This window comes from Crinia signifera, chromosome 2, assembly GCF_055691185.1.
Source record: "Crinia signifera chromosome 2, ASM5569118v1, whole genome shotgun sequence".
NCBI lineage: Eukaryota > Metazoa > Chordata > Amphibia > Anura > Myobatrachidae > Crinia > Crinia signifera.
Window position 1 is genome coordinate 207,240,352 of NC_139218.1, and position 21,867 is coordinate 207,262,218.

The window sequence follows — 21,867 nt, forward strand, 5'->3', positions numbered from 1 at the left end:
CGTTTAGCAAATGTATATTTGGGAATGTTACTTATTTTTACGATTCTTAGCAATGGGCCCCAATATATAAAATCCCATAACACCCCTATGCTACAGCTGAATGCTGCTCTGTGTAGTCATTGCTACATCATCATCTTTTTGTTACCCCATTAGGAGGAAGCAGCACCCCATCAGGCCGAACCTCTGTGTCGATTGAGAGGTTCACTTTCCAGAAGATGCTTGGCGAAGGCAGCTTTGGAAAAGTAAGTGTTGTTTTCCTGGTTTGTCATAATGTAGGGGCCATTCATCATTGCGGACCAGGTGGCCCCTGATAATGGCAGTGGGCGCTAAATTACAGAGCAATTCAATATTACTATGTGGCAGGGAAAGCTTCTTCTAAAAACCAGGAGTACTACTTACTGATCTGAGGTGAAGCATGCACATGGCCCGCCGGGCACTCAGGGGTAGATGTACGAAGCAATGATAAGGGAGGAGAAGTGATAAAGTGCCTGATACCTTATCACTGGCCAATCAGCTCCTGACTGTTACAGGCTGGGTTTAAAAAGGAACAGATGCTGATTGGCTGGTTATCACTGCTTTATACATATACCCCTCAGTACAGACAGAGCCGAATTTCCCATTAGGCACGTGAGGCACCGGCCTAGGGGCGGCACATGTTTGGGGGCGGCACTTGGATGCCTGTGATAGTACTGTCAGCCCAAAATGTACCAATAACTGCAAAATATCCACTGTACTGTACTATATTCCATCTTAAATAGAGTGTAAATGGATAGGACATGCAGATACTGCCCCTATAAACTGTCCTACTTAGTAAACATTATTGTTGTGCCTAGGGGCGCCCTCATCCCTAAATCCACCCCTGAGTACAGAGGCAGGGGACCTCATTCCCATAGAGTCATGCATGGCTCTGGGAATGGACACCATCTCAAGAGGGTATTGGTTCCCACTGGCAAACTCTGAAAGCATTGTGCTTTTGGATTTTGCTGAATACTAGGTGGCCCCATGATGCCCTTAATAAGAATTGGGCTCATTTTATCAAACACAGAGAAACCAGCATTTCTGCATGTATACTAACTTGAACTTTGTTATATGCAGACGAGGACAAATGAGTTTATACCCTGGTTCACAGCATATTAGAAACAACACTTCATTCCTCCTGCCTAGTGATGTAATGAAAAGCTACGTACTCATGCTGCATGCCTATGCTGTGTCATATAATAAACCACAGAAACTATGGGGCTGATTCAGACTCGTTCGTATGGGTCTGAATTCAGCCCCATTTTTGATGGTGGCGTCTGCGCATATACATGTGTAGACCCCCAATGCGAATGCCTTCGGCGAGGTGGCGATAGCTTTTCTAACTTGATCTGGGCAGATTTGTTTTTCTGTAATAAATAATTGCATTATAGAGATATTTCAACTAATTTCTGTCTTGAATCAGCATCAAATGTCTTCAACCTTCTGTTCAATACCTGAAGAGATTCCATTTCTAGATTCTCTCTCCTGATTTATTTGGGGTTCCAGCGCTTCCCTTCCACATAGAAGCTGCAGTCAGTGTTTTCTATTAATATATTTATCATATACAGTATAGGCTGCATAAATGATTACGGTCAAGTTTTTTACATTTATGTGGAAATTCTTCTTACTGTGGTAAACATACATATTTAATGTGAAGAGATTATAAAAATCTCTGTACAGTATGTTATCATAACTTTATGTATAACCCGTACCTCATTAATGATTTTCTGTCATATATGTCATATACATTTGTCTTCCCTCCTGACTCTGTAATGTCTCTGTTCTGTACAGGTACTATTGGCACATGATTCCGTAGCCAAAATCCATCTGGCAATGAAGGTCATCAGGAAGCGGGAACTGCATGACGAGGACTTGAGGAAGACCATCAACATAGAAAGAAGAATCCTTTGTGAGGCCACCGGAAACCACTTCCTGATTCGTGGGATGTGTGCCTTCCAGACCAAGGTACTTTTGAAAATGTGATTTGTGTCCAGATGTGGCCACCTGTATCTCCCCACTGAGAACTCCTGCAGAGCAGGGTGGTTTCATCAAGCCAATAAGTGTGGCACTATGTCATTCTACCAAGTGATTTACTCGTTAAGGAGTCACGCACACACTGGCTGTGGCTGCAGGCATGTGCAGAAGCCTGATTTAAGAATTAATGTTAATGTGCGACTTTGATCAGGTAATGTTAGAGTGTCCCTGCATCTGCGAGTGGCCGCCCACTGATTTTACCGACAACTACCACAACAGCCATCATTAGTACTAGCACTTGCAGTGGCCCCATGCTAGATGCCATGAAAAACAGACTTCCGTTTTCCCAAAGACATGACTCACTGATAACTGATAACTTTGCATACACACCTATATACTTCCAGCAGTCTGTCTGCTCACATTGGGGGTTATTCTAATCGGTGCGGCCAAACGTGCGTACGTTCCATATTAGCGTACGCTCTCCGTACGCGGCCGTTGAGGTTAAGTCCACCCACAAATCAGCCGCATACGTACGGCCAGAAACAACGTACAATTGAGCATACGCCAACGTACACGGACGGATCAGCCCTTAGACTCCGACAACTGGAGTACAACAGAGCGTACGCCACCGTTTACGGACGTCTCTCGTCCGTCTTTCCACCGACTTCTTGCGGCTATCTGAGCGTACGCCACCGTGCACGGATGGTTCTCTATTGTTTTCAATGGAAAACTCAGCGTATGTCACCGCTCATGAGAGTGAGCGTACGTCCGTGCACGCTGGCATACCCTTCACATATATGGACCTGCAAATCTTGCCTTTCAACTATAATCAAGACAATTAATTAATTATTCTAATTGTTATTCAATTATTGTTTTCTATTAACTCAATTGTCTACCTCAATAAATACCCTAATAACACAACATTTTAACCCTCATTACATGTATATTTGTTATGTTCTAATGTGGCATTTTAATCACTATCTATGTGTCCCCACATTGCTTTTACTTTTAAATAAATTTATTTTCCCAATTACAACACAATTGTTGTATGTGTAATTTCTTGTGTAAAACAAATAATACATTTATGTGTACTTACTGACCAGGGTATTTTTGAGCATTTCTTGAAATGTGGTAGAAGTTTCCCATGTGTAACCCTCTCCATGGCCATTCACATGTTCATATCCAACTTTTCCCTGCTAATTAGTTTGTGTCAGCACATGTGCAGAGCAACCTAATAGGTGAGAAAGCAGTTTGTGTGCAGGTGAGGTAGCTCCTACATTAGTAGGTAAAAGCAGGTCCAGAACAATGATTTCCTCATGGAGTGGGTGAGGTAGACAAACAAGGGTCAAAAGGGACATTTGTGTAGGAATGCATATGTGTCCTCCCTAAAAAAAGATGTGTGAATCGGCCAAACATGATAAAATTGCTTGTGAACAAACATGTTTAACTATTTAAATATATATGAGTTTACAGTGTCATAAGCAGATGTAGGAATCCTTTGTTAGAGAGATGTGAGTGCAATAATGTGATTGGTGGCATCTTACATCCAGAGTGTAGTAAAATCCAATTCATAGCAGATCAGAAAGTGGTACAGTTCGGTATTTTGGGTACTATACAAAGATTGTGTGCAAAATAGTGGGCATGGGCTTAAAACATTGCTGAAACATCCTTTGTAGGTGTTAGATGTGGTTTATGTTATTGTATCATAAATACGAAACCTATGTTTGTATTAGAGTGAACACGTTGACACATGTCGACTTGTGTAGATTGAGTGTGCTACTGTGTAAAGTCTATGAAAGCACGTAGTGAATGTGTATAACTGTTTAACAAATACCTACTTAGCATATATAAGCAGGTCTTACAAAGATTCTTACCTTAAATTAAACAAACCTTTAAATGTCGAGAAGTATAGAAAGATAAGCTTCCAAGGTGTTTGAGTGCTGTGTGTGGCTTGCAGGTAGTGAAATAATGGTTTGGACTTAATAGACTGCAGCATTGCTTATTACATTCAGGTGTATGTGTTTGAGTAGTAATCAGCGTAAATTAGCAAACCCAGGCGCACGCTGTCATGCGGTATCTGTAGGGGTGGTCTGAGGTGGCGGTTGGCGGCCGCCTGTTTTGTGTCCGAAATGAACGGTGCTTTAGCCGATCGAGCGGTAGTAGCACCGTTCATTTTTGGTGCACACCCCCGTGTACGCCCATGTTTACGCCCATTTTCCCTCATTATTTCGGCCGCTCCCCTAAACACGCCCCTATGCCGCCCCCAATGACCGTACTCTTGCGTACAGGTTTTTTCGCACGGAGAGACCCGTCCGTAAGCGTTGTGGAGTGTTCGCGCCTGCGCATTGGAGATGGTACACATGCGCAGATCGTTAAAAACCCCGGAACGTACGCGTACGACCCGCCCGCACCAACCAGAATAAGGCCCATTGTCCACATCAAGTTTCCATCCCAAAATGCAAACTTTACAGAAAGAAAGATGTGGCCAAGCTCTGTCTGACTCAGAATAGGACAGACGTATATAAAAATATGTGTAATTTAGCATCTGCTTATATGCTGTATGCAGAGGCGTACCTAGATATTACTAGGCCCCATAGCAAAAGTTTGTAAGGGCCCCCTATTTAGCAACTGATGGTGATAAATGTATGTAAAACATATTAGTTAGACAGCAAAGATGGCCCCCCTTCAGCTCGGGGCCCCATAGCAGCTGCAGCCCTTGCACCTATGGTAGTTATGCCCTTGACTATATGCACGAACCCACCATTTTCATTGGCCTTACACGGAATCAGCACCGTGACCTAAAGGTTAAATCATGTAATTGTTATTGTTTGAAAGGTAGTGAGTTATGTGCTATAATATATATGGCATAATAATTTGGACATTTATCTGTCCTGTTACAGGAGCTGCTGTTTCTAGGAATGGAGTTCGCCCCTGGAGGAGACCTGCACCAGCTACTGTGTAGAGTAGGCCACCTGGACATTGAGGCTGCAACGTAAGAGCTGAAAAAGTGATGTCAGGAGGCTGAGAGTAATGCTGCATGCAGTGTATACAGCATACATACAGTGTATACAGCATACATACAGTGTATACAGCATACATACAGGGTACAGGGTAGATGAGGGAGGCTATGAGCCTGATTTAATGCCTGATGGTTTATGTACTACACAGTGTGCAGGTCTCCATCTGCAGCATGACGGACAATGTTATTTACTTATCGTTTTCTAGACTGTTCTGTGTTTTACTTATTATACCAATACTGTAACTTTGTGTAGTTTCATGTGATGTTGCAGTGCAGTTCAATAAAGATACTTTGGGGAATAAAAAGGGTGAAGCTACTCCAGAAACACAGAGTAAATGCAGCAGGCTATAGCACCTGATGGAGCAAAACCTGGATTTAGCCCTTCACCCTGCACACATTTCAATCTTTCCAACATTGTTGAATTTTAAGGAAGAAAGCCACACCTTTCAACATTTAAAAATCACACAGCAGAACCATCGCACATGGCCCCAATGCACACTCCCAGAAAGAGGGTGTGGTCTTCCACAAAGGAGTCATGGCTTCGCGTTCGCCTGGCCTTGACCCCTTTTTCTTCACTATTGGTGGTATGACTAGCGCTGTGAGCTGCTGGCCACACACCCTGTTCCCCTACCTCTGTGCATAGACACTGTGCACATGCGAACAGCATTTATTCCCTGCTGCCCTGACAGGGTGGACTCCCAACTGCCGCCCCCCCCAAGCACACACATAAACCGCAGAACACTGCCGGCCGCGGGAGTTCCAAGCAAATGGCATTGTCCTGCGAAAATGGGGACATTTAGGAGGTATGAGCTAGTGAAGGGTAATTAGTGGGCGCAGAGCTGAGTCTATGCCCTAGGAGACAGAGTTATCAGCATCACCCCTGGTGTGTTGTTTATGCCATTCTCATGTGACCACAGTCGGAGGCCCTGACACATTCTTACAGGAGTTTCCTTTGTCAGTTTCTATGCAGCGGAGATGACGTCTGGCCTGCAGTACCTGCATCAGAAAGGCTTTATCCATCGGTAAGTTATTTTCTCAATTTAGTAGATATTGTGTCCTGTCTCAGATCTGACAAAACTGTAGTTATTATACTTCTTTGTAAGCTTTTACCATACAAAAAACAATGCTTATATTATACGTACAATGAATGATATAATATTCCCTTTTATTCCTATGATATGTCATCCTGCTGCCCATTGGTTTTATGGTTCAGCTGTGACAATTGCTTATTAATATAAACATTCAACCCTATATAATCTATACTATAGACTCTACAGTAATTAATGGAATAACAGGTGTAGCTTATGTTGCTGAAACGAACGAACTCCGATCAGCATCTAGGAGTAGAAGCCACGCCCAACGCATTTCATTCGTCACGGGACTTCATCAAGGGGTGATGTCCCGTGTCGGATGAAACGCGTTGGGAGTGGCTTCTACTCCTAGACACTGATCGGAGCAGTTCATGTGCCCATCACCCTCCTCCTTGCCGCTTACCCTGCACACCGAGATCCGGTGTTTGCATCAGGTGATCCCTTGGAAGATCGCTGCCGTAGTCCTAGTTGCCATCACCCTATATCAGGAGACTGTGCATGCTTTTACCTCTTGAGGTCAAGCTAAGGACCGGTGTGGACGTTGGCCATTGAGGCAGTGGTGGTGATAAGAAGCTACTAAGCTGATTGTTCCTTATTTCTATGTATGTGAGCATATGTTCTCGTTGTTCATATAATGTCACTTTTTAACTCGTTTGGTGTGCGCCCTTTCTGTGTATCCTTTTTTCTATCTATCTATCTATCTATCTATCTATCTATCTATCTATCTATCTATCTATCTATCTATCTATCTATCTCTATATAGAGATAGATAGATAGATATAGATACGTATCATGATTCGATTTATACCACTGACCAAGTCTCTCTTTCCACAGTGACATTAAGCCAGAGAACATTCTAATTGATGGAGCAGGTCACATAAAGGTAGCAGATTTTGGCTTAGCAGTTTGCTGCATGAATGGAGCTAAGACGGACCAGAGTGGAGCAGGAACACCTGGGTATATTGCACCAGAGGTGAGGAACAGAGGATCCACTAGTTCTCTCTCATTAGATAAGGTTTATTATAAATACAAGTATGACACATCTAATGATAAATACCGCATCATAATCCGAAAGTGAAACACAGCATGGTACAGAGGGTATTTGGTAGCAGGATGGGGGTATTTAGCAGGGTGCCGCCTCAGGTGCTCAGTAAGCTGCAATGTTCACAGCTTACCGAGCCAACCTGAATCAGGGCCTAGATGCACTAAGCAAATTGATTTAACAATGGTTACCACAAGCAAATGCAATTAGGCATAAGGTGCTATTAGATCTGCTGTGCCCCTACAAAGTAACAGGAGGAAAATCTTTGCTAGTTTTTTATACACCCCAACTAAATAATATTGCTCTTATTACATCAAGGTAACTGTATGTAAGAGAATTAACCTGTATCATGTAGTAAATTGTGTCCTTCTTTTGGCAGATACGCCACGGCCACAGATACAACTTTGCCGCGGACTGGTTTTCGTTTGGGGTCGTGCTCTTTCAGCTACTAACTGGAGAAGAGCCTGAGCAAGTTCGGCTGCTGAAAGAGAGGGACTTCTCATTAGACCGTAGGTCAAAGAACATCATTGAGAAGGTGAGTGTGTGTACGCACTGGTTATACAGCTGTGGGTGCCAGATCTCACATTTACTATGGGAAACATATGGAATATAAGTGATATATTTATACCTACTCAGTTGTGTATAATCTGTACACAGAGTGCCCCTAGATTATAGCACAGGAGTGCAATGGCATGTTAGAACATGTGTATAGAGCCCACTGCAGTATAATAGCAGGACATATACACTACTAGGAGATTTGTGTTTATTTGCACCCAGCATCTTACAGTGGGAACACGTCACCATCATCACCATCATCAGTGGGCATCTATGCCAGCCTACAGCCGGTGCAAGTGATGCACATATATGTCCCTGCATCACATACAGGACCTGATTCTGATCGGGGCGCAGTGCCTGTGCCGCATGCAGTTGGCTGATGTATTCATTCTGCACATGCATCCCAGTGCATGCGTCCTGTAGTACGTGGGTGTTCCTTTGGAGATAACAGATGTGGTTGCATCATTGAAACCCTCATATAGAAGGCCATACTAAGAATGGAGAAACTGTTTCTGCCACAGGGCAGGTACTTGTTGCAATTCTCTAATGAATCCCAGCGATGGAATTGCACCACAAGATGCTGCAAGTGGGAGTCTCAGCAGCAGCATTAGCATTGAGATACAGACACAACAATATACGCATGTATCCCAGCCCCAGAATTGTGTACTCACAGATGAGGACACATGATACACTACATCCCAAACACAAGCCCTTTGTATAGACCCCTCATGTACAGTATTTATGTATGTTGTGTAGCACTTAACTCTATATATTACTGTACAGTGTGTTATATATGGCTACAGTCTCATATGCAGCTGAATTGTTACATAGTTCTTTGCTCTTTTCAGCTCCTGATCAGAAAACCTAAAAGACGTCTGGGTGCGAATGGCAATGTTCGGTACCACCCTTTCTTCCGGAGAATTGATTGGAGGAAACTGGAATCCCTCCAGCTCGAACCTCCATTCATTCCTGAGAAAGTAAGTGCACATATACTAAGGCGCTTCATACATGGGAATATGTGATACAGTGCAGGCTTTGTACTGCTGCAGGTTGACCTACCTTGCTGCCTTCTAATGTGTTGGATATGTTATATACAGGGTTTGATGTGTCCAAATGCAATTCACCTGCACTGTTTTTATTTATTAATAAATACTGTCTCAAATAGTTTTTCAATAATTGTACTCCTGCTTGTATGCAAAAATTGGTATTACTTTAAATGAAATACATATTATATGTTTTCTCTCTCAAGCCATCTGAGGAGTCGTTGCAGAACCTGATGTTGGAACATCTATTGCCACCTGCAGCATCAGCCTTGAGCCAGTCCAGCAGTCACCAAGAAGACTTCTGCGGCTTCTCATTTTAGTATGTATAGCCCATCCTACCGGATAGGTATAAAGGGGGCAATGGTATAGTGCCGGGAATAGAGGGGGCAGTGGTACAGTGCTGAGTATAGAGGGGGCAGTGGTACAGTCCTGGGTATATAGGGGTTATAAAGCGGCAGTGGTATATTGCTGGGTATATAGGGGGTATAGTAGGGGCAGTGGTATTGTGCTGGGTATATACCAGGTATAGTGGGGCAGTGGTTTTGTGCTAGTTATATGGGGGTATAAAGAGGCAGTGATATAGTGCTAGGTATAGAGGGGCAGTGGTATAGTGCTAGGTATAGAGGGGGCAGTGGTATAGTGCTAGGTATAGAGGGAGCAGTGGTATAGTGCTAGGTATAGAGAGGGCAGGGGTATAATGCTGGGTAAATATGGGGTATAAAGAGGCAGTGGTATAGTGCTAAGTGTAGATGGAGCAGTGGTATAGTGTTAGGAGTAGAGGGGACAGTGGTATAGAGCTAGGTGTAGAGTGGGCAGTGGTATAGTGCTAGGTACAGAGGGGACAATGGTATCGTGCTGGGTGTAGAGTGGGCAGTGGTATCGAGCTAGGTGTAGAGGGGTCAGTGGTATAGTGCTAGGTATAGAGGGGGCAGTGGTATAGTGCTAGGTATAGAGGGGGAAGTGGTATAGTGCTGGGTATATATGGGGTATAGAGAGGCAGCGGTATAGTGCTAGGTGTAGAGGGGGCAGTGGTATAGTTCTAGGAGTAGAGGGGGCAGTGGTATAGTGCTAGGTTTAGAGAGGGCAGTGGTATAGTACTAGGTGTATAGGGGACAGTGGTATAGTGCTAGGTGTAAAGTGAGCAGTGGTATAGTGCTAGGTATATAGGGGACAGTGGTATAGTGCTAGATGTAGACGGGACAATGGTATAGTGCTAGGTGTAGAGTGGGCAGTGGTACAGTGCTAGGTGTAGAGGGGTCAGTGGTATAGTGCTAGTTATAGAGGGGACAGTGGTATAGTGCTAGGTATAGAAGGGGCAGTGGTACAGTGCTGGGTATATACAGGGTATAGAAATGCAGTGGTATAGTGCTAGGTGTAGAGGGGGCAGTGGTATAGTTCTAGGAGTAGAGGGGGCAGTGGTATAGTGCTAGGTTTAGAGAGGGCAGTGGTATAGTGCTAGGTGTATAGGGGACAGTGGTATAGTGCTAGGTGTAAAGTGGGCAGTGGTATAGTGCTAGGTATATAGGGGACAGTGGTATAGTGCTAGGTATATAGGGGACAGTGGTATAGTGCTAGATGTAGAAGGGACAATGGTATAGTGCTAAGTGTAGAGTGGGCAGTGGTACAGTGCTAGGTGTAGAGGGGTCCGTGGTATAGTGCTAGTTATAGAGGGGACAGTGGTATAGTGCTAGGTATAGAAGGGGCAGTGGTACAGTGCTGGGTATATACAGGGTATAGAGATGCAGTGGTATAGTGCTAGGTGTAGTGTGTGTAGTGGTATAGTGCTAGGTATAGATTGAGCAGTTGTATAGTGCTAGGTATAAATAGGGCAGTGGTATAGTGCAAGATATAGAGGGGGCAGTGGTATATTACTGGGTCTATACGGGGTATAGAGAGGTAGTGGTATAGTGCTAGGTGTAGAGGAGACAGTGGTATAGTGCTAGGTGTAGAGTGGGCAGTGGTATAGTGCTAGGTATAGAGGGGACAGTGGTATAGTGCTAGGTGTAGAGGAGACAGTGGTATAGTGCTAGGTGTAGAGGGGGCAGTGGTATAGTGCTAGGTGTAGAGGGGGCAGTGATATAGTGCTAGGTGTAGAGGGGGCAGTGGTATAGTGCTAGGTATAGAGGAGGCAGTGGTATAGTGCTATGTATAGAGGGGGCAGTGGTATAGTGCTGGGTATATACGGGGTATAGAGAGGCAGTGGTATAGAGTGGGTAGTCGTATAGTGCTAGGTGTAGAGTGGACAGTGGTATAATGCTAGGTGTAAAAGGGGGAAGTGGTATAGTGCTAGGTGTATAGGGGACAGTGGTATAGTGTTAGGTGTAGAGGGGACAGTGGTATAGTGCTAGGTGTAGAGTGGGCAGTGGTATAGTGCTAGGTGTGGAGGGGGCAGTGGTATAGTGCTAAGTATAGTGTGGGCAGTGGTATAGTGCAAGGTATAGATGGAGCAGTGGTATAGTGCTAGGTATAGAGGGGGCAGTGGTATAGTGCTAGGTGCAGAGGGGGCAGTGGCATAGTGCTAGGTGCAGAGTGGGCAGTGGCATAGTGCTAGGTGCAGAGTGGGCAGTGGTATATTGCTAGGTATAGAGGGGGCAGTGGTATAGTGCTAGGTACAGATGGGGCAGTGGTATAGTGCTGGGTATAAACGGGGTATAGAGAGGAAGTAATATAGTGCTAGGTGTAGAGGGGGCAGTAGTATAGTGCTAGGTGTACAGTGGGCAGTGGTATAGTGCTCGGTGTAGAGGGGGCAGTTGTATAGTGCTAGGTGTAGTGTGGGCAGTGGTATAGTGCTAGGTATAGATGAAGCAGTGGTATAGTGCTAGCTATAGAGGGAGCAGTGGTATAGTGCTATGTATAGAGAGGGCAGTGGTATAGTGCTGGGTATATACAGGGTATAGAGAGGCACTGGTTTAGTGCTAAGTGTAAATGGAGCAGTGGTATAGTGCTAGGTATAGAGGGGGTAGTGGTATAGTGCTAGGTATAGAGGAGGCAGTGGTATAGTGCTGGGTATATATGGGGTATAGGGAGGCAGTAGTATAGTGCTAGGTGTTGAGGGGGCAGTGGTATAGTGCTAGGTGTAAAGGGGACAGTGGAATAGTGCTAGGTGTACAGTGGGCAGTGGTATAGTGCTAGGTGGAGAGTGGACAGTGGTATAGTGCTAGGTGTAGAGGGGGCAGTGGTATAGTGCTAGGTGTAGAGGGGGCAGTGGTATAGTGCTAGGTGTAAATGGAGCAGTGGAATAGTGCTAGGTATATAGGAGGCAGTGGTATAGTGCTAGGTGTAGAGGGAGCAGTGGTATAGTGTTAGGTATAGAGGAGGCAGTGGCATCGTGCTGGGTATATATGGGGTATAGGGAGGCAGTAGTATAGTGCTAGGTGTTGAGGGGGCCGTGGTATAATGCTAGGTGTATAGGGGACAGTGGTATAGTGCTAGGTGTAGAGGGGGCAGTGGTATAGTGCTAGGTGTAGAGGGGGCAGTGGTATAGTGCTAGGTGTAGAGGGGGCAGTGGTATAGTCCTAGGTGTAGAGGGGACAGTGGTATAGTGCTAGGCGTAGAGTGAGCAGTGGTATTGTGCTAGGTGTAGAGTGAGCAGTGGTATAGTGCTAGGTGTAGAGGGGGCAGTGGCATAGTGCTGGGTATATACGGGGTATAGAGAGACAGTGTTACAGTTCTAGGTGTAGAGGTGACAGTGGTATAGTGCTAAGTGTAGTGTGGGCAGTGGTATAGAGCAAGGTATAGATGGAGCAGTGGTATAGTGCTAGGTGTAGAGGGGGCAGTGATATAGTGCTAGGTGCAGAGGGGGCAGTGGCATAGTGCTAGGTGTAGAGTGGGCAGTGGTATAGTGCTAGGTATAGAGGGGGCAGTGGTATAGTGCTAGGTATAGATGGGGCAGTGGTATAGTGCTGGGTATATCCGGGGTATAGAGAGGAAGTGATATAGTGCTAGGTGTAGAGGGGGCAGTGGTATAGTGCTAAGTATAGATTGGGCAGTGGTATAGTGCTGGATATAAACGGGGTATAGAGAGGAAGTGGTATAGTGCTAAGTGTAGAGGGGGCAGTGGTATAGTGCTAGGTGTACAGTGGGCAGTGGTATAGTGCTATGTGTAGAGGGGGCAGTTGAATAGTGCTAGGTGTAGTGTGGGCAGTGGTATAGTGCTAGGTATAGATGAAGCAGTGGTATAGTGCTAGCTATAGAGGGAGCAGTGGTATAGTGCTATGTATAGAGAGGGCAGTGGTATAGTGCTGGGTATATACAGGGTATAGAGAGACACTGGTTTAGTGCTAGGTGTAAATGGAGCAGTGGTATAGTGCTAGGTATAGAGGGGGCAGTGGTATAGTGCTAGGTATAGAGGAGGCAGTGGTATAGTGCTGGGTATATATGGGGTATAGGGAGGCAGTAGTATAGTGCTAGGTGTTGAGGGGAAAGTGGTATAGTGCTAGGTGGAGAGTGGGCAGTGGTATAGTGCTAGGTGGAGAGTGGACAGTGGTATAGTGCTAGGTGTAGAGGGGGCAGTGGTATAGTGCTAGGTGTAGAGGGGGCAGTGGTATAGTGCTAGGTGTAAATGGAGCAGTGGTATTATGCTAGGTATAGAGGAGGCAGTGGTATAGTGCTAGGTGTAGAGGATGCAGTGGCATAGTGCTGGGTATATACGGGGTATAGGGAGGCAGTAGTATAGTGCTAGGTGTTGAGGGGGCAGTGGTATAGTGCTAGGTGTAGAAGGGGCAGTGGTATAGTGCTAGGTGTAGAGAGGGCAGTGGTATAGTGCTAGGTGTAGAGGGGGCAGTGGTATAGTGCTAGGTGTAGAAAGGGCAGTGGTATAGTGCTAGGTGTAGAGCGGACAGTGGTATAGTGCTAGGCGTAGAGTGAGCAGTGGTATAGTTCTAGGTGTAGAGTGGGCAGTGCTATAGTGCTAGGTGTATAGGGGGCAGTTGTATAGTGCTGGGTATATACAGGGTATAGAGAGGCAGTGGTATATTGCTAGGTATAGAGTGGGCAGTGGTATAGTGCTAGGTGTAGAGGGGGCAGTGGCATAGTGCTGGGTATATACGGGGTATAGAAAAGCAGTGTTTCAGTTCTAGGAGTAGAGGGGGCAGTGGTATAGTGCTAGGTGTAGAGGGGACAGTGGTATAGTGCTAGGTGTAGAGGGGGCAGTGGTATAGTGCTGGGTAAATAAGGGGCAGTGGTATAGTGTTAGGTGTAGAGGGGGCAGTGGTATAGTGCTAGTTGTAGATTGGGCAGCTGTATAGTGCTAGAAGTAGAGTGGGCAGTGGCATATTTCTAGGTATAGAGGGGGCAGTGGTATAGTGCTAGGTGTGGAGGGGGCAGTGGTATAAAGCAAGGTGTAGAGAGGACAGTGGTATAGTGCTGGGTTTATTCGTGTTATAGTGGGTCAGTGGTACAGTGCTAGGTGTGGAGTGATCAGAGGTAAATTGCTGAGTATATACGGGGTATAGTGGGTCAGTGGTATTGTGTTGGTTATATAGGGGGTATAGCAAGGCAGTGGTACAGTGCTAGGTATAGAGGAAGCAGTGGTATAATGCTAGGTATAGAAGGGGCTTAGGTATAGTGCTGAGTATATACGGGTATAGTGGCGCAGTGGTGTAGTGCTAGCTGTAGAGTGGGCAGTGGTACAGTGCTAGGTGTAGAGGGGGCAGTGGTATAGTGCTGGGTATATAAGGGGCAGTGGTATAGTGTTAGGTGTAGAGGGGGCAGTGGTATAGTGCTAGGTGTAGAGGGGGCAGTGGTATAGTGCTGGGTACAGTATATAAGGGGCAGTGGTATAGTGCTGGGTATATAAGGAGCAGTGGTATAGTTCTAGGTGTAGTGTGGGCAGTGGTACAGTGCTAGGTATAGAGGAAGCAGTGGTATAATGCTAGGTATAGAAGGGGCTTCGGTATAGTGCTGAGTATATACGGGTATAGTGGTGCAGTGGTGTAGTGCTAGCTGTAGAGTGGGCAGTGGTACAGTGCTAGGTGTAGAGGGGGCAGTGGTATAGTGCTGGTTATATAAGGGGCAGTGGTATAGTGTTAGGTGTAGAGGGGCCAGTGGTATAGTGCTGGGTATATAAAGGGCAGTGGTATAGTGTTAGGTGTAGAAGGTGCAGTGGTTTAGTGCTGGGTATATAAGGGGCAGTGGTATAGTGCTAGGTGTAGAGTGGGCAGTGGTATAGTGCTAGGTGTAGAGGGGGCAGTGGTATAGTGCTAGGTGTAGTGTGGGCAGTGGTACAGTGCTAGGGATAGAGGAAGCAGTGGTATAATGCTAGGTATAGAAGGGGCTTAGGTATAGTGCTGAGTATATACGGGTATAGTGGCGCAGTGGTGTAGTACTAGCTGTAGAGTGGGCAGTGGTACAGTGCTAGGTGTAGAGGGGGCAGTGGTATAGTGCTGGGTATATAAGGGCAGTGGTATAGTGTTAGATGTAGAGGGGGCAGTGGTATAATGCTAGTTGTAGATTGGGCAGCTGTATAGTGCTAGAAGTAGAGTGGGCAGTGGCATATTTCTAGGTATAGAGGGGACAGTGGTATAGTGCTAGGTTTGGAGGGGGCAGTGGTATAATGCAAGGTGTAGAGGGGTCAGTGGTATAGTGCTAGGTGTGGAGTGATCAGAGGTAAATTGCTGAGTATATACGGGGTATAGTGGGTCAGTGGTATTGTGTTGGTTATATAGGGGGTAAAGGAAGGCAGTGGTACAGTGCTAGGTATAAAGGAAGCAGTGGTATAATGCTAGGTATAGAAGGGGCTTAGGTATAGTGCTGAGTATATACGGTATAGTGGCGCAATGGTGTAGTGCTAGCTGTAGAGTGGGCAGTGGTACAGTGCTAGGTGTAGAGGGGGCAGTGGTATAGTGCTGTGTATATATGGGGTATAGTGGGGCACTGGCATTGTGCTGTTATATAGGGGGTATAGAGGGGGCAGTGGTACAGTGCTAGGTATAGAGGGGGCAGTGGTGCAGTGCTAGGTATAGAGGGAGTAGTGGTATAGTGCTGGGTATAGAGGGGGCAATGGTACAGTATTGGGTATATAGGGGATATAAATTGGGCAGTGGTATAGTGTTGGGTATATATAGGAGGTATAGAGGTGTCAGTGGTATACTACAGGGTATATATGGGGTATAGAGGGGACAGTGGCACAGTACTGGGTATATAGGGGTTATAGAGGGAGCAGTGGTATAGTGCTTTGGTATATATAGGGGGTATAAAGGGTGCAGTGGTACAGTGCTGGATATATAGGGGGTATATAGGAGGCAGTGGTACAGTGCTGGGTATAGAGGCTGCAGTGGAACAGTCCTGGGTATATATAGGGTAAATAGGGTGTAGTGCTACAGTGCTGGGTATATGTAGGGGGTATAGAGGGGGCAGTGGTATAGTGCTGGGTATTTAGGGGGTAGAGACGGGGCAGTGGTACAGTGTTGGGTAAATGTAGGCGGTACAGAGAGGGCAGTGGTATAGTGCTAGATATAGAGGAAGTATAGTGGGGCCAGTGGTATAATGCTGGGTATAGAGGGGGTATAGAGGGGGCAGTGGTATAGTGCTGGGTATATAGGGGGTATAGAGGGGGCAGTGGTACAGTGCTATGTATATAGGGGGTATAGCGGGGCAGTGGTACAGTGCTATGTATATATGGGGTATAGCGGGGGCACTGGTATATAGGGGTATAGAGGGGGCAGTGGTATGGTGCTAGGTATATAGAGTGTATTGAGGGGGCAGCAGTGTAGTGCTGGGTATATAGGGGGCATAGAGGGGGCAGTGGTACAGTGCTGGGTATATAGGGGTCATAGAGGGGGCAGAGGTATAGTGCTGGGTATATAGGGGGAATAGGGGGGTAGTGATATAGTGCTCAATATATAGGGGGTATAGAGGGGGCAGGGGTATAGTGCTGGGTATATAGGGGGTATAGAGGAAGCAGTGGAACAGTGCTGGATGTATAGGGGGTATAGAGGCAGTGGTATAATGTGGGTTTAGAGGGAACAGTGGTATAGTGTTGGGAATAGAGGGGGCAGTGGTACATTGTTGGGTATATAAGGGGAATAGTGGGGGCAGTGGTACATTGCTGAGTGTAGAAGGGCAGTAGTTCAGTGCTAGGTATATGTAGGGGGTATAGAGCTGGCAGTGGTATTGTGCTGATTATATATGGGGTATAGTGGGGGCAGTGGTATAGTGCTGGGTATATATGAACCTTGTGAGCCCCATTGCAGAATCTTGAAAGCCCCCCCCCCCCATCCCCCCCCATCCCCCCTATATACCCAGCACTATACCACTGCCCCCTCTATGCCCCCTTCTATGTCCCCTACAGTGCTGGGAATAGAGGGGGCAGTGCAGTGCGGAGTATAGAGGGGGCAGTGTTACAGTGCTGGGTATATGTAGGGGGTATAGAGGGGGCAGTGGTACAGGGTATAAAGGGGGTATAGTGGGGGCAGTGGTCTAATGCTGGGTATAGAGGGGGCAATGGTATAGTGATGGGAATAGAGGAGGCAGTGGTGCAGTGTAGGGGATATAGAGGGGGCAGTGGTACAGTGCTGTGTATATAGGGGTATAGAGGGGGCAGTGGTTTAGTGTCGGGTATATAGGGGGTATAGAGGAGGCAGTGGTACAGTGCTGGGTATATAGGGGTATAGAGGGAGCAGTGGTATAGTGCTGGGTATATTGGGGGTATAGCAGGGGCAGTGGTATAGTGCTGGGTATATAGGGTGTTTAGAGGAGGCAGTGATGTAGTGTTGGGTATATATAGGGGGTATAGAGGGGGCATTGGTGTAGTGCTGGGTATATAGGTGGTATAGAGGGAGTAGTGCTATAGTGCTGGGAATAGAGGGGGCAGTACAGTGCAGAGTATAGAGGGGCAGTGTTACAGTGCTGTGTATATGTAGGGGGTATAGAGGAGGCAGTGGTACAGTGCTGGGTATAAAGTGGGTATAGTGGGGGTAGTGGTTTAATGTTGGGTATATAGGGGCAATGGTATTGTGATGGGAATATAGAGTGGGCAGTGGTACAGTGCTGTGTATATAGGGGGTATAGCGGGGGCAGTAGTCTAGTGCTGGGTATATAGGGGGTATATAGGGGGCATATAGGGGGCAGTGATTTAGTGCTGGTTGTATAGGGGTATAGAGGGGCAGTGCTACACTGCTGGATATATAGGGGGTATAGTGCTGGGTATATAGGGGGTATAGCGGGGGCAGTGGTATAGTGCTGGGTATATAGGGTGTATAGAGGAGTCTGTGGTGTAGTGTTAGGTATATATAGGGTGTATAGAGGGGGCAGTGGTATAGTGCTGGGTATATTGGGGGTATAGAGGGAGTAGTTGTATAGTGCTGGGTAAATAGGATGTATAGAGGGGGCAGTGGTAAAATTCTAGGTATATATAGGGGGTAAAGAGGGGCAGTGATACTGTCCTGGGTATATATGGGGTATATCGGGGTCTGTGGTATAGTGCTGGTTATATACGGGGTACACAGGGGACAGTGGTGTAGTGCTGGGTATAGAGGGGGCAGTAGTATAGTGCTGGGTATAGAGGGGGAAGTGGTACAGTACTGAGTATATAGGGGTATAGATGGGGCATTGGTATAGTGCTGGGTATATAGGAGGTATAGCGGAGGCAGTGGTATAGTGCTAGGTATAAAGGGGGTATACAGGGAGCAGTGGTATAGTGCTGGGTATATAGGGCAGAATAGCTGGGGTAGTGGTATGTTGCTGGGTATATAGGGGGATAGCGGGGGCTGTGGTATAATGCTGGGTATATAGATAGAGTGGGCCGTGGTATAGTGCTGGGTATATAGGGGGTATAGAGGGGCATTGGTACCGTTCTGGGTATATAGGGGGTATAGTGGGGTAAGTGGTATAATACTGGGAATAGAGGGGTCACTGGTATAGTGCTGGGAATAGAGAGGTCAGCGGTACAGTGCTGAATATAGAGGGGGCAGTGGTACAGTGCTGAGTATATGTAGGGGGTATAGAGAGGGCAGTGGTATAGTGCTGGGTATATAGGGGGTATAGAAAGGCATTGGTACAGTGCTGGTTATATAGGGGGTATAGAGGAGGCTGTGGTATAATGCTGGGTGTAGAGAGGGTATAGAGGGGCATTGGTACCGTTCTGGGTATATAGGGGGTATAGTGGGGGCAGTGGTACAATACTGGGAATAGAGGGGTCAGTGGTATAGTGCTGGGAATAAAGGGGGTAGTGGTACAGTGCTGAATATAGAGGGGCAGTGTACAGTGCTGAGTATAGAGGGGGCAGTGTACAGTGCTGAGTATAGAGGGGGCAATGGTACAGTGCTGAGTATATGTAGGGGGTATAGAGAGGGCAGTGGTATAGTGCTGGGTATATATTGGGCATAGAGGGGCATTGGTACAGTGCTGGTTATATAGGGGGTATAGTGGAGGCAGTGGTATAGTGCTGGATATAGAGGGGGCAGTGGTATAGTGCTGGGTATATAGGGGTATAGAGGAGGTAGTGGTATAGTGCTGGGTGTAGAGGAGGCATTGGAACAGTGCTGGGTATATAGGGGTAGAGTGGGGGCAGAGGTATAATGCTGGTTATAGAGGAGACAATGGTATAGTGCTGGGAATAAAGGGGTCAGTGGTACAATGTTGAGTATATGTAGTGGGTATAGAGATTGGGTAGTGGTCTAGTGTTGGGTATATAGGGGGTATAGAGTGGGCAGTGGAACAGGGCTGGGTATATAGGGTGTATAGAGGGGACAGTTGTATAGTGCTGGGAATAGAGGGGGCAGTGGTATAGTGCTGGGTAAAGGGATATAGAGGGGGGCAAAGGTACAGTGCTGGGTATATGTAGGGGGTATAGAGGGGCAGTGTTACAGTGCTGGGTTTAGAGGGAGTATATTGAGGGCAGTGGTATAATGCTGGATATAGAGGGGACAATTGTATAGTGCTGAGTATGGAGGGTGTAGTGGTACAGTGCTGAGTATAGAGGGTGCAGTGGTATAATGCTGGGCAGGGGCGGGCTGGGCCGGGGGGTAGGGTGCCAAATGCCCCCCGGGCCGGTATGAAGTGGCTGGGCCGGGGCCGGCTGTGTGCATCTTGCACAGCCTTGTTGCCGCAGCCGTCTTCACACTCCGGGTCCTGCCGCACACATGCCTCCATATATGGCGATGGCCCCTCCAAAAATGGTCTGTCAGAGCCTGGATGACAGCGCGGCCAGCAGAGCAGTATGGGTCCGCACTCGCAGTCCTAGTGGCAGCGGGGGGGAGCCATCTCCAAGGGGGCGCAGGGTCACAGTAGGCACAGTGATCTGCATCTGACTGAACACGGAGACAGTGACAGGCTGGGGGCTGCAGCTACTCCCTCCCTCTCCTCCCCGGACATCGGATAGCCTCCCAAGTCCCTGTAAGTTTTATTATCAGAAGTGCTGGAAGCTCTTGTGTAAATAACTACAATGCTTTTATTATACCCTTTCTCACTCCCTGTCACCCTTTTACTCTTCCTTTCATCCTTTTCTCTGCGTCACCTCTGTCCTCTCTGTGTCACCCTTGTCCTCTATGTCAACCCTGTCCTCTCTGTGTCAACCCTGTCCTCTCTGTGTCAACCCTGTCCTCTTCTGTGTCACCCCTGTCCTCTTCTGTGTCACCCCTGTCCTCTTCTGTGTCACCCCTGTCCTCTTCTGTGTCAACCCTGTCCTCTTCTGTGTCAACCCTGTCCTCTCTGTGTCACCCCTGCCCTCTTCTGTGTCAACCCTGTCCTCTCTGTGTCAACCCTGTCCTCTCTGTGTCAACCCTGTCTTCTCTGTGTCAACCCTGTCTTCTCTGTGTCACCCTTTTCCTCTATGTCACCCCTGTCCTCTTCTGTGTCAACCCTGTCCTCTCTGTGTCAACCCTGTCCTCTTCTGTGTCAACCCTGTCCTCTCTGTGTCACCCCTGCCCTCTTCTGTGTCAACCCTGTCCTCTCTGTGTCAACCCTGTCTTCTCTGTGTCACCCTTGTCCTCTATGTCACCCCTGTCCTCTTCTGTGTCAACCCTGTGCTCTCTGTGTCAACCCTGTGCTCTCTGTGTCAACCCTGTCCTCTCTGTGTCAACCCTGTCCTCTCTGTGTCACCCTTGTCCTCTCTGTGTCAACCCTGTCCTCTCTGTGTCAACCCAGTCTTCTCTGTGTCACCCTTGTCCTCTATGTCACCCCTGTCCTCTTCTGTGCCAACCCTGTGCTCTCTGTGTCAACCCTGTCCTCTCTGTGTCAACCCTGTCCTCTCTGTGTCAACCCTGTCCTCTCTGTGTCACCCTTGTCCTCTCTGTGTCAACCCTGTCCTCTTCTGTGTCAACCCTGTCCTCTCTGTGTCAATCATGTCCTCTCTGTGTCAACCCTGTCCTCTGTGTCACCCTTGTCCTCTATGTCACCCCTGTCCACTTATGTGTCAACCCTGTCCTCTTTGTGTCAACTCTGTCCTCTCTGTGTTAACCCTGTCCTCTCTGTGTCAACTCTGTCCTCTTCTGTGTTAACCCTGTCCTCTCTGTGTCAACCCTGTCCTCTTCTGTGTTAACCCTGTCCTCTCTGTGTCAACCCTGTCCTCTTCTGTGTTAACCCTGTCCTCTCTGTGTCAACCCTGTCCTCTCTGTGTCACCCTTGTCCTCTATGTCACCCCTGTCCTCTTCTGTGTCAACCCTGTCCTCTTCTGTGTCACCCCTGTCCTCTCTGTGTCAACTCTGTCCTCTTCTGTGTTAACCCTGTCCTCTCTGTGTCAACTCTGTCCTCTTCTGTGTTAACCCTGTCCTCTCTGTGTCAACCCTGTCCTCTTCTGTGTTAACCCTGTCCTCTCTGTGTCAACCCTGTCCTCTCTGTGTCACCCTTGTCCTCTATGTCACCCCTGTCCTCTTCTGTGTCAACCCTGTCCTCTTCTGTGTCACCCCTGTCCTCTCTGTGTCAACCCTGTCCTCTTCTGTGTCAACCCTGTCCTCTCTGTGTCAACCTTGTCCTCTATGTCAACCCTGTCCTCTCTGTGTCACCCTTGTCCTCTATGTCACCCCTGTCCTCTCTGTGTCACCCTTGTCCTCTCTGTGTCAAGTCTGTCCTCCTTTTCCCATTCCGTGGCAGCCACTATCGCCGTGTCAACCTTGCCCTCTTCGTTTCACCCTTGTCCTCTCTGTGTCACCCTTGCCCTCTCTGTGTCACCCTTGCCCTCTCTGTGTC

At 47.3% G+C, this 21,867-nt stretch overlaps 1 protein-coding gene across 1 annotated transcript; it reads left to right on the forward strand.

The window, feature by feature from the left end:
- Positions 1-1,814: 1,814 nt before the first annotated feature.
- Positions 1,815-9,132, forward strand: LOC146058958 (protein kinase C delta type-like). Its single transcript, XM_083171140.1, has 7 exons — positions 1,815-1,983; positions 4,893-4,984; positions 5,971-6,033; positions 6,937-7,075; positions 7,524-7,679; positions 8,548-8,676; positions 8,949-9,132. Exons 1-7 carry the CDS (start codon positions 1,852-1,854, stop codon positions 9,060-9,062), a joined length of 825 nt encoding a protein of 274 aa, XP_083027266.1. The 5' UTR covers positions 1,815-1,851; the 3' UTR covers positions 9,063-9,132.
- The last annotated feature ends 12,735 nt before the right edge of the window (positions 9,133-21,867 follow it).

Excerpts from the sequence above, each read along its gene's own strand:
- LOC146058958 (XM_083171140.1), top strand. The coding sequence starts at position 1,852 with ATGAAGGTCATCAGGAAGCGGGAACTGCATGACGAGGACTTGAGGAAG. Across the intron at positions 7,076-7,523 it reads CTGGGTATATTGCACCAGAG|ATACGCCACGGCCACAGATA; the intron begins GTGAGGAACAGA and ends TTCTTTTGGCAG. Across the intron at positions 8,677-8,948 it reads CTCCATTCATTCCTGAGAAA|CCATCTGAGGAGTCGTTGCA; the intron begins GTAAGTGCACAT and ends TTCTCTCTCAAG.